We start from the raw sequence: 12229 nt of genomic DNA, 5'->3' as shown, positions 1-12229 counted from the left end.
CTACTTAATGTTATGGATTTTATTGCTTTTAAGTTTTAGGTAATTAATGCCTTTGGACTCCATGTTGTGCGCCGCCCTGAGACGGCCAGTCCAAGAGGGGCGGTATAAAAATCGAATTATTAGTAAAATAATATTCACACAGTAGGACCAACCAACCAGTAGCCCTGGAGGGCCAAACAAATGAGGGCGGGGGACAGAGTGTGAGATCTTCCCCTAATGCTTCAACTGGTCCAGAATATGGCTGCACGGGTCATTATGAGGACCCAGCAGAGAGTCCGTACGTGATCAGTGCTCTCCCAGCTGAACACACTCCAGATTGAGGTCCGACTCAAATTCAAGATTCTGGTTCTTACCTTTAAGGCCCTAAATCAGGGGTAGTCAAACTGCGGCCCTCCAGATGTCCATGGACTACAATTCCTATGAGCCCCTGCCAGTGTTCGCTGGCAGGGTCTCATGGGAATTGTAGTCCATGGACACCTGGAGGGCCGCAGTTTGACTACCCCTAGTCTACTCAGACCAGCAGCTGCTTTCTGGGGTCTGGGGACTACCCCTGCCCTAAATGGTCTGGGACCCTCGTATCCTTGGGACTGCCTCTCCCAATATATCCCCCAGAGGGAGTTCAGATCTAGCGATCAGAATCTACTTGGGATCCTTGCCCCTAGGGAGGTTAAATTGGTCTCAACCCTGGACTTCCTTGGGGGTCTTCTATCCAAGTCCTAACCAGGGCTGACTCTGCTAGAGGGAGGGGAATGCCTACAGATGGGCTCCCCCCACACACACACATCTATACGCACAGAAGTCTTTGCTTACCAGTGTTTGGACCATGTGCGGCCTCTGTAACCTCAAGCTCTTCACCGTCTGAAAGACATCCAGAATCCCCTCTGCCTTGACTCTTTCCAAAACAGTGCCCAGCGCACAGAAGGTCCCTGTTCGTCCTGCCCCAGCACTTCATGGGGGCGGGAGGGGGGAGGGGAGGAAAAAGGCAAACTCTGTGTTAGGTTAGGGGTTATTAGGAAAGGAGTTGAGAATAAAAACCAATATTGTGATGCCCCTGTAGAGTTCTATGGGGCGGCCTCATTTGGAATACAATATATGTTTCCAAAACTGCTTAGAATTATAGAGAGGGAAGGGACTTCCTGGGTCATCTAGTCCAACCCCCTGCACTGTGCAGGACACTCACAACCCTCTCGCTCATCCACTGTCACCTGCCACCCCCTTGAACCTTCCCAGAATCAGCCTCTCCGTCAGATGGCTCTCCAGCCAGAAATCTCCAAAGATGGAGAGCCCACCACCTCCTGAGGAAGCCTGTTCCACTGAGAAACCACTCTCACTGTCAGGAACTTCTTCCTGATGTTTAGACAGAATTTCTTTTGCATTAATTTCATCCCATTCGTTCTGGTCAGTCCCTCTGGGGCAAGAGAGAACAATTCTGCTCCATTCTTTACATGGCACATTTGGAGAGGGGCAGCCTATAAGCCTAAAAATAAATATAAAGTAAAAATAAATGGCTGTGAGCCATTTCACCCATCCATTTCACTCCCAACTCCTTCCAAGCCCCTCACCCTGAGCCACTAGGGAGGGTGGGATATAAATTAAATAAATAATAGTAATTATAATCCCTCTTTCTGACTAAGGGAGTTTTGACTCTCAACAGCTCATGCCCTGAACACCTTGTTGGTCTCCAAGGTGGTCCCTGAATCTTTCTTGTCTTCTGAACAGCATGGCTGTCCTCCGAAACTAGCTACAGAGCTAGTCAATGTTCTCCAAGGGTTTTTGTGTGTGAGCTACATTTGGAACGAATTTTGTCCTCCCAGGGCTTCAAGCAGGGTCGGTGTGTTCCTTGTTCGACAAGCCCCTTCCCTTCTCTGGGGTACTCGGCCTTGTTGATTCCTGTTGCCTCTTGCACACCTGGCCAGGTGTGATGCGGGCTGATGGTCTGACAGGGAGATGCTGGGGCTCAGTTACCTGCAGTGCACGGTGATGGGGTGGTTTCCTGACTGCTGCTGCTGCTTCTGCACGGCCGCGATGATGTTGATCATGCCTTTCCCATCGGAGGGGATGCCGACCTCCGGCCAGCCGTGGAAGTGGAACTGCCGGATCTGCCGGCTCTTGTTTTCCTGGCCAAATGAAAGAGGGGAAGACTCAGAAAAGCTTCCAGTTGGATCCAGGGACTCTCAGGAACACCACTAGCATTTAAGGAGGGTCCCCAACCTTTCTGAGCCTTTGGAATTCTGACAGAGCAGGTGCAGAAACAAAATGGTTGCCGCAGAGGGCGGGGCTAGTCACAATATGGCTGCCACAAGAGTGATGCAGCGGGAGGCGGAGCCAGACGCAGTGTCACTGCTGCGGCTGACCTTCGTTCACACATGCTTGTGCCGTGGTGGAAGCAAATGCTTTTATAAATGTGCCCAGCCTATCTATCCTCCAGCAGCCAATCAGAAGCCCTGCTGCGCAAAAGCCCCACCTGGCCCCGCCCACTATTGAAAAACACTTGGGCACCAGGGAAGGTGGCAATGGGCACCATTTGGGTACACCTGAATTCAGGGAAGGGGCACAAGCTTGGCCTTCCTTTCCAGCAGGTTCTTTCTTTCCTTTTTTGCTGATCAGACAAGCTGACAACTGGGGAAGGAATCAGAGGGAAGCTGTGGCAGGAGGTTCTCTTTCCAGGATTAGAACCAGGAACCGAGCTCTGTGTGTGCTGGGTGGGCATCAACAACACTGAAGCCCCTGGGAGATGGAGCCAGGTAAATTCTTGGTGGAAGACATGGCAGGGAAGGAGGCCGTAAAGGGCGAGTGGCGAGGTGTCAGGAAAAAGGGAGGCAAAAGGCAGCAAGCAAGCCCACCGACATGGGTTCTCTGCACACCTACCCTGGTGTTTGACACCAGCAGGTCTCGCACTGTGTAGCTCTCGCACTCCTCTTCCTTCTTCAGCTCCACAGTGATATCGCCGTAAGACACGGAGCCATCAGAAGGCCAGTACTGGGCGCATTTCTCCTGGGAAGGCAGCAGAATGGGTGGGGGAATGAGAAGAAGAAAAGCAAGAGTTGGTTTTTATACCCTGCTCTTCTCTATCAAAAGGAATCTCATAGCGGCTCCTGATCGACTTGCCTTCCTCTCCCCACAACAGACACCCTGTGAGGTAAGTGAGGCTGAGAGAGCCCTAGAATCACAGAATCATAGAGTTGGAAGGGACCTCCTGGGTCATCTAGTCCAACCCCCTGCACTATGCAGGACACTCACAACTCTCTCGCTCACCCACTGTCACCTGCCACCTCCTTGAACACTGATGTTACCTCTCTGTGAGAACAGCTCTATCAGGGCTGTGACTGGCACAAGGTCACCCAGCTGGCTGCATGTGGAGGAGTGGGGAATCAAACCCAGTTTGCCAAAATAGAAGCCGCCACTCTTAACCACACCACACTGGCAAAACAGGACACACTTTCCTGACTTCCTCTGTATGGGAATTCGTTCAGGTGGGACAAGGCTATGCTCACCTCAAAAGAGAACCCGGACGTTTAAAGAGTAAGCCAACGCAGGCCACCTTAAGCCTTGCCCAAATAGACAAGCCCAGCTATTGCAAAGGATACATACCAAGCACATTTGCCCTGGACAGCACATAATTTAGGTTTCCTTGGTGCAGAATTTCAAGGTTTTGGTACAAGCTTCCTGACCCCCTAGGGCAAATGCAGTCAAACTGGTTCTCCCTGATTCTATACTATCAGTATAATCATTAAACCACGCCAGCTCTCTGTTTCTCGGGGTCTTTTGCATTCTCATTTTTGCTGCTTGTGTGTCTCTATTGCTTTGAAGGGTTTTTTTCTTGCAGGCTTTTCCAGCTGGACGTACAGCCATGTACTTTCGAATCTGCCATGAGAGGGCGCAATAGAGTATAAAAAAACCCAAAGCAATAGGGACACATGAGTGATGAAAATAAGAATGCCAAAGAGCCCCAAATCATCATGTCACTGTCTACTGCACCTGCTCAGAGCACCCTGGGCAAAGAGACCCAGGTGATCTCCTACCTAGTCAAGCTCATGGGTTGCACCAGCAGCAAAACAGAGCGACAAGCCTTCCAGAACCATCCCTCCCTCCGTAGAGGCTCACCTGACCCCGTTCTTCCAGCTCCGTCAACATAACAATGGAGCAGGACTTCCACTCCCAGATCATCCGCCAGAAGTCCTCTATCGTGTGCTGGAGGGGCCCTTGGCTGGCGATGTAGGAGTCCTTCTGCCGATAGCCCTGGGATTTTAAAGACATGGTCATTGGGAAGCCACATGCCACAGCGGGGCCCACACCAACACACAGAAACTGCTTTGTTCGCGTAATGTGCTCCCGTTGCTCCGCTATCTGGGAAAGGTTTTGTTCCTGCAAACTGAAGGGCTCTCTTTCCCGGCCCCCTCTCTTCCCCCTCCTTCCTTCACTGAACATGAAAAGAAGCATAATCATTTGGAATGCATTGGCCGAGCTGGGGGGCTCTATGGAGGCAGAAAACTGAAAACTGCAAGCCCAAATATTGCAAACATCAGTTCAAAACATCAGCCAAATTGCCAACATTTGCAAGCCCAAATATTGCAAACACCAGTTCAAAACATCAGCCAAATTGCCAACATTTGCAAGCCCAAATATTGCAAACAGCAGTTCAAAACATCAGCCAAATTCCCATCAAAATCTACTGGTTTGTGTACTTTTTGGGCTCATCCCATTAGTTTAAATCAGCTGAATCAGAGAAGCTCAAAGAGAGGACTGGGAATCCAACCCAGCCTTCGAGAACAGGTGTCTCCTACATGGTGCCTGAGGGCAGTGGGGCAACCAGCAACACCTTTCCTAGTGCTTGCCACGGGCTCTTCCTGGTGAGGCCTCTGACTGGCTGCCCGGGAGATTTGACTGTGGAAATTTAAAAACATTTTTTGCTTTGGCAGCAACTGCCACCTGAGTGCAATTGATCTTTGCTGTGGGACTGAAGGCAAGTTGGGGGAGTCATTCTGTAGCTTTGCCCCCCTGCACTGTGCCACAACTCCCACGGCGCCTGCAAGCTTGAAACGGTTGGTAACCCCCCCCCCCTGCAGAAGCAGGCTTGGACTGCAGGGCAATGCGCAGCAGGCCGGAAAACAAAGGAGAGACAAGACAGCCGCTCACGTCTATAAAAGAAGCGTTGACGTAGTCCGTGTTTTCCTCGCCCCTCTTCACCGGAATGATCACTCGGTTGAACTCGTCTGCGGGACACAACGAGGGAGGAAGAAAAACAATTCGGTGAACAGTTACGGCCCACGGAGGAGGGGCAATCTATAGTAAATAGCAGTGTGATTCCAGGCAAAGAAGCTGGGCCAATGGCTAAGGTATTCCAACTATAAGGGCCTTGAATTTCCAAAACGGCGATTGCCCACTGCAATCAAGAGGGTAAGTGGTGGGCTGGGAGAAGCCATGATTCAGAGAGTCAAAAGGAGTCCCTTCACATTTCAATAGACATACATTGTACATAATGACTGTTATGGACTGTTATTTGATATATATGATGTTCTATGTTTCCCAAAATGTTCCATGTGAACCACCCTGGGCTGTATGGAAAGGGAGGTGTAAAAATCTAATTAATTAAATAAATTCACCTACTCAATTCCATAAATAGTCCCATAAAATGTGCATGCAGTGCATGTCGATATCTATATAGACCAGCCTTTCTCAAATTTTTACTATTGAGAACCCCCTGAAATATTCTCCAGGCTTCAAGTAACCCAGAAGTGGCGCAATCAGGCAGAATAGGGTTGGGAAGCAGAGCTTCCTACACAAGGGACCATTTCTCCACCGCGTGTCTCTCCGCCATGCCGAAGCACTCACAGGGAATGATCTGCAGCACCCTGTTCTTCTTCATGTTGGCCGGCAGGTTGCCCGTCCTCATCTTGTCGTTCTGAATCTTGATGGAAGTCAGCTTCTGCAAAAGGAGGCAACAGAACACGTAACGACCCAAACGCTACTTTCTAAGGGCAGGTTCAAAGGGGCCCAGATGTGGTGTGGTCGGCCTGGCCCCTGGTTTCTGCTTGGGTATCACGTGAACCAGATGTCAGGGCCGCTAGACCAACCTTAAACTCTTCTTCCAGTCCATTGCTGCTGGTCCCTGGGATCTTGTTATAAATCTTCTGGAGGTGGATCTCCAGCGAGGTCACCTCCAGCTCGGTGTCTCCGTACAGGTAATGCTCCAGGAGGGCTTGGTAGATGAAGACGTACTGCATCTGGAAGGAGGAGGGTTGGCTTTTATAGCCTGCTTTCCTCTGCCCTAAGGAGACTCGAAGCAGCTTACAATTGCGCAAGGAGAAACCCGCAGGGGTGAGGAACGAATTGGAATAATCCCGCCCCTCCTCGCTGCACTGTTGGTTTTTCCTTCACCTCTTCTCTGCAGGTATTGGTACGGCCCACTGGTTTCTTCTCTAGAATAAAACTGGACATGGGAGGGATGGACAAGGAATACACACTCATGGGCTTAAGAGTTCCACAATAACAGAGTGGTGGCCAAAGTGTGGCTCTCCAGATGTCCATGGACTACAATTACCATGAGCCCCTGCCAGGGGCTCATGGTAATTGTAGTCCATGGACATCTGGAGAGCCACACTTTGGCCACCTCTGCCTTAGTAAGACTGCCTTTACGGTGAGGGCTCATGGTAATTGTAGTCCATGGACATCTGAAGAGCCACACTCTGGCCACCCCTGCCTCCTCAAGGCTGCCTTTATGGTGGAACAATACATAGCAAGAGAGACTTGGGAGACATAAGCTTAAGGGAGTTGTTTGTGTGTATGCCAGTAAAGCACGGATTCCCAGCTGGGATGTTGTGGCACCCTGGGGTGACAGGAGAGTTCCCACTGGACTTCCCTTTCCATTTGAAAAGGTCCTTTTTGCAGACACTCAAGGGGCCAAGAAGGGAGCTCTGCCTCTCAAAAGCTGGTACCCTGAACATCTTGCTGGCGCCGAAGGTGCTACCGGAGTCCAATCTAGACGCAGGATAGTTGTGGGACCGGCCACTGGCTTTCTTGGAGCCCCGACTTACATCTGTCTGCACCATCTGGCAGCGCTGGGCTCGGATGCGGCTCACGAACCCGTAAACGTCCACCTTCCGCTCGGTCAGCATCATGTCCAGCATGGCGTCGATGACAATGAAAGTCCCCGTTCGTCCAACGCCAGCACTGGGGGGGGGGGGGGGAAGAAAGAGAGGAAACAGCTCCCTTGACTCCGATCTACAAGCTGCCCCGGCCCGTTGAGCAATGCAAACAATAGGGCCAGATTGCAGCAGGCAGGTGATGGAGAAAGCCAATGCTTTTGCTTTTTTTTAAAATGTTGGCTTATACACATGCCTGGAACAGCTGAGCTGAGGGAGGGGCTGTGGCTCCGTGGCAGAGCCTCTGCTTGGCATGCAGAAGGTCCCAGGTTCAATTCCAGGCATCTCCAGTTCAAAGGACCAGGCAGGAGGTGATGGGGAAGTCTGCCTGAGACCCAGGAGAGTCATAGGGAGGGGTTGTGGCTCAATGGGAGAGCCTTTGCTTGGCATGCAGAAGGGCCCAGGTTCATTCCCTAGCATCTCCAGTTCAAAAAGGACTAGGAAGTAGATAACATAGAATCAAAGAGTTGGAAGGGGCCATACAGGCCATCTAGTCCCACCCCCTGCTCAACGCAGGATCAGCCCAAAGCATCCTAAAGCATCCAAGAAAAGTGTGTATCCAGCCTTTGCTTGAAGACTGCCAGTGAGGGGGAGCTCACCACCTCCTTAGGCAGCCTATTCCACTGCTGAACTACTCTGATTGTGAAATTTTTTTTCCTGATATGTAGCCTATATCGTTGTACTTGAAGTTTAAACCCATTACTGTGTGTCCTCTCCTCTGCAGCCAACAGAAACAGCAACCTGCCCTCCTCCAAGTGACAACCTTTCAAATACTTAAAGAGGGCTATCATGTCCCCTCTCAACCTCCTTTTCTCCAGGCTGAACATTCCCAAGTCCCTCAACCTATCTTCATAGGGCTTGTCTCTTGGCCTCAGATCATCTTCATCCCTCTCCTCTGTACCCTTTCAAAATTTTATCTACCTCCCCTTTCTTTGTTTTTGTTTGTTAGCCAAAATGTTAGCCAAAGAAGCTCTGAGACCTGGTATGCTGACGCCAGCCCTGGGAGTGGGCTGCACCCCATCACACAGACCCCTCCTGCACACAGACCCCCTCCCCGACTGACCTGCAGTGGACGACGATGGCCCCTGCGTACTGCGGGTTGCACGTCTTCACCTTCTTCAGGAACTTCAGCATCCCGATGGGCGTGAAGGGGACTCCGAAATCAGGCCAGCTGGTGAAGTGGAACTGCGTCACCAAACGCTGGGGCTTCTTGTTGGTGACGTCGCCTACCTGGGGGGACAGGCGGGGTTACAAAAAGTTGCCTTGGATCGTTGAAAGTCACATGAGGCCACCTTGCGGCTTTTTGGGGATGCACAAGCACTCCCCGGCACCAATCTGGCCTGGAAACCTTGTCACATACTGGAAGGAGGGGGCTGGAAAGGGAGAGGAACGACAAGGCAAGGCAAAGAGAGGGAAAACACGCAATACCTGTTGGATGCAGAACTTCCGCACCGTGTAGTCGACCAAGACGGTCACGTCTTCTACGGACACGCGGATATTTCCGTAGGTCCAGCAGCCCTGATCTGGCCAGTACTGGGCGCATTTGCACTGGGGAGATCCGACATCAAAAGACAAAGGGTTAGTGCAAAAGAAACAACACTTGCAGAGTTTTAATTCTGCAATGTGTGCCAGATCAGTACCATTCTCTGGCAGTGCTCTTCATGCAGCACATATGGATAGGAGGGGGTCAGTAGATAGGAGGGGGGGCAGTAGATGTACGCATGCGCATAGCCGTCGTGCGTTTGCGGTCCCGTCGGGCGCAAACGCACATGCGAGGCAGGTCTGCGCATGCACGTTTGCGCGGAGGCTGCCGTGCATGTGCGGGGGCCCGGGTCGCCCTCTCCCCCAACCCCTTGGCAGCGTTCCGCAACCTGAAAAAGGTTGCAGACGGCTGCTGTAGAGGACAAAACCCATCTGTCTTCCTGTGGTTCGTAGGACATGCTCATCCACAAGGAATGTCTGACAATTGTGCAGTCTGACCTTCAAAACCACTAACGTTTTCAATCTTATATATGCACACTACATAATCAGTATTTTATATATTTTTGTTTGTTGTCGCTTGACCCTTTTCGCACAAATTGCACGATTTGGGGTTGAGTTTGCTTCTCCTCTTTTGCTGTGTGCACATAAATATGTTGTTTTGTCTCCTGAGAGCTTACCTGCCTCTTCCCTCGCCCCTTCTTAGCCTGCCACGCAAGTACATAGACTCTGCCAGAAATTACACTTTCTAGGCGGGCATCTGCGTTGGCACACACAAACCTTGACTTGCCTTGGTTTCCTTTTACCGTTTCTACTTGGTTTCATAGAATCACAGAATCATAGAGTTGGAAGGGGCCATACAGGCCATCTAGTCCAACCCCCATCTAGCTCAACACAGGATCAGCCCAAAGCATCCTAAAGCATCCAAGAGAAGTGTGTATCCAACCTTTGCTTGAAGACTGCCAGTGAGTCCAGCAGTCACAAGGGATTTAAGGAGAGTGCATCTGCTGGGCACCCCACGACTTGAGGGAAGGAACCCGGGAATTGCCGCACAAATCAGCTCCTTCCCAGCTGGGCTTCAGCTGCAAGGAGGATCCAATTTTCCAGCACTGGCCCCTGCTGGTGTCCTTGTGCATCACAGCCACTAACCCCTAACTGGCTATTTCTCCTTTTCTGATGCTGACCGCATCACTTGGTTATCATGCTTCTCCGGTGCTCTCCTTCCCCCGGCCACAACGGTCTCCCTGCCCCCCCCCCATTTACCTCTTTCCTCTCTTTCAGGTTCGTCACCATGACGATGGTCGCTGTGTTTTGCTCCCAAATCATCCTCCAGAAGTCGTTCACAGTTTCTTCTTTTGGTCCTGAAAAACACAGAGAGGGAAAGGCAAGAACATCACAGGAAGTCGCAGGAAAGATGGCAGCAAGGTTAGCAGCCCCACGTCACTCGGGTGAGGCAGCCGTGGTTCAGTGGTGGCGCATCTGCTTGGTGTGCGGAAGGTGCCCGGTTCAATCCCAGGTGACTTCAGCTGAAAGGACCAGGTAGGAGGTGATGGGAAAGACCCCTGTCTGAGACCCCAGAAAGCAGCTGCTGGTCTGAGTAGACTAGGGGTAGTCAAACTGCGGCCCTCCAGATGTCCATGGACTACAATTCCCATGAGAATGCTGGCAGGGTCTCCTGGGAATTGTAGTCCATGGACATCTGGAGGGCCGCAGTTTGACTACCCCTGGAGTAGACAATATTGACCTCAATGGACTATGACCCCAATTTACTATAAGGCAGCTTTCTGAGCATAAACACCTTTTTGAGAAGTAAGCCTTGAGAAGTTGTCTTGCGCTGAGCAAGACCCGTAACCTGTTTGGGTCGACCTGGCTCTCCCATGGCAGCGGCACTCCAAATTTTCCAGCAAGGTCTGTCCCAGCACTTTCTACCTTTTTCAGTCATTGATGCCAGCGACTGGACCTGGGGATGAGGGCCTGCAAGCAAGAGACAGGCCCTAACAGCAGGGCTGGTCCTACTTGACATTGGGAAGTCCAGGGTTATTACGCAGAGCCAAGCAATGGCCACCAGCTCAGTTCCCCTCTGGCCTGACGGGACCCCTTAAGCCAGCTGAGATTGTACAGCAACTCTCCACCACCGAGGCAGTTCAGGGTTCAAAATGTGGCCGCTCTTTCTCTCATGTATTGCCGTATTTGCAATAAAAAACTAATGCATTTATACCTAGAATCATAGAATCATAGAGTTCGAGGGGGCCATACAGACCATCTAGTCCAGGGATAATCAAACTGCGGCCCTCCAGATGTCCATGGACTACAATTCCCAGGAGCCCCTGCCAGCATTCGCTGGCAGGGGCTCCTCGGAATTGTAGTCCATGGACATCTGGAGGGCCGCAGTTTGACTATCCCTGATCTAGTCCAACCCCCTGCTCAACGGAGGATCAGCCCTAAGCATCCTAAAGCATCCAAGAAAAGTGTGCATCAAACCTTTGCTTGAAGACTGCCAGTGAGGGGGAGCTCACCACCTCCTTAGGCAGCCTATTCCACTGCTGAACTACTCTGACTGTGGAAATTTTTTTTCCTGATATCTAGCCTATATCGTTGCACCTCTCAATTCCAGAAATGTGCCAAACATTTTGGAAGCCAAATGAGTTGTAAATTATGCATTTTATGTTGTTAAAGCACTGGCAGAGGCTTGATTAGAATGTAAGGAGTGCAAATACTCATACTGCCTCCCTCCCCAGCTACGAATGGTTCTATATCTATAGTTTTGCTGTACTATTAACTATTTTGAGATACTTTTAAAATACTGTTTTAAAGATTTTAATGCCATGATGCTAGCAGCCCTGAGGCGGAAGGGCGTCATGTCGATGTTTTAACCAATTCTTTTTTTTAAATCCCCAGTTTCCCACCCCTTAAAGGAGCAGGACAAAACACACTCTCTCCCTGGCCCATCTTCTGCCACCTGAATACAAACAGGTGAAGGGAAGCCAGATCGATTTACCTTGTGCTGCAATGAACTTGTTCTTCTCTTGGTACCCCTGGCCAGGAGGAAGGCAAAACAGGAAAAGGACAGATCAGAATTTACAATTAAAAACACCAACTGCTGTAAAACGGCACCCAACACGGGAACCTCTCCAAAAATTACATACAGCACATGCTTCGCCTGATCCAGGGTAGAAAACCCCTTATGGCGCATAAGCTGCATGAGGGGCTGAAGGAGAGACAGCCAGGAGCTCCACAGAGGCTTCCGAGGGAAGGAGCAAATAACCCGCTGCATCTGTTGCTTCTGCTAGGACAGGGCTCCCCAACAGGGTGCCCACGGGCACCACGGAACCTGCCAATCCCTTTCCTGCTGCCAGCTGAGTGTTTTTAAAAAGTAGGCAGGACCAGCGGGGGTTTTGGCCTAGCAAAGCCTCTGATAAGCAACAGGAAATTTGATTGGCTGTTTTTTAAAAAAAACACCGCACTGGCTGCAGCTGCCACTGGAGCACAGGGAGCTTTGCTGTGTGACGGAAGGTAAACAAATTGGCAGCCGATTTGTGGCTGACTCCACCTCCTGCGGGAGCTGTCATGTGGCCACACCCACCACCCACCCTGGGTCAGTATTCTAA

The 12229-nt window shown here is 50.9% G+C and overlaps 1 protein-coding gene across 3 annotated transcripts in view; it reads right to left on the bottom strand.

The window, feature by feature from the left end:
* PTPRA (protein tyrosine phosphatase receptor type A) overlaps positions 1–12229 on the bottom strand; it is a 125384-nt gene that overhangs the window by 5163 nt on the left and 107992 nt on the right. For all 3 annotated transcript variants that reach the window (XM_077301184.1, XM_077301186.1, XM_077301185.1), the window contains exons 12-23: positions 11620–11656; positions 9885–9982; positions 8571–8690; positions 8206–8372; positions 7035–7170; positions 6075–6224; positions 5833–5926; positions 5137–5213; positions 4105–4239; positions 2869–2994; positions 1966–2117; positions 811–946 (exon numbers count right to left, since the gene is read on the bottom strand). In XM_077301184.1, the coding sequence (XP_077157299.1) occupies positions 811–946; positions 1966–2117; positions 2869–2994; positions 4105–4239; positions 5137–5213; positions 5833–5926; positions 6075–6224; positions 7035–7170; positions 8206–8372; positions 8571–8690; positions 9885–9982; positions 11620–11656 (1428 nt within the window). The remainder of the gene's footprint in view (positions 1–810; positions 947–1965; positions 2118–2868; positions 2995–4104; positions 4240–5136; positions 5214–5832; positions 5927–6074; positions 6225–7034; positions 7171–8205; positions 8373–8570; positions 8691–9884; positions 9983–11619; positions 11657–12229) is intronic.

This window comes from Paroedura picta, chromosome 10, assembly GCF_049243985.1.
Source record: "Paroedura picta isolate Pp20150507F chromosome 10, Ppicta_v3.0, whole genome shotgun sequence".
NCBI lineage: Eukaryota > Metazoa > Chordata > Lepidosauria > Squamata > Gekkonidae > Paroedura > Paroedura picta.
The sequence above is the reverse complement of the archived record's forward strand: the minus strand, read 5'-3'. Positions and strand labels throughout refer to the sequence as shown.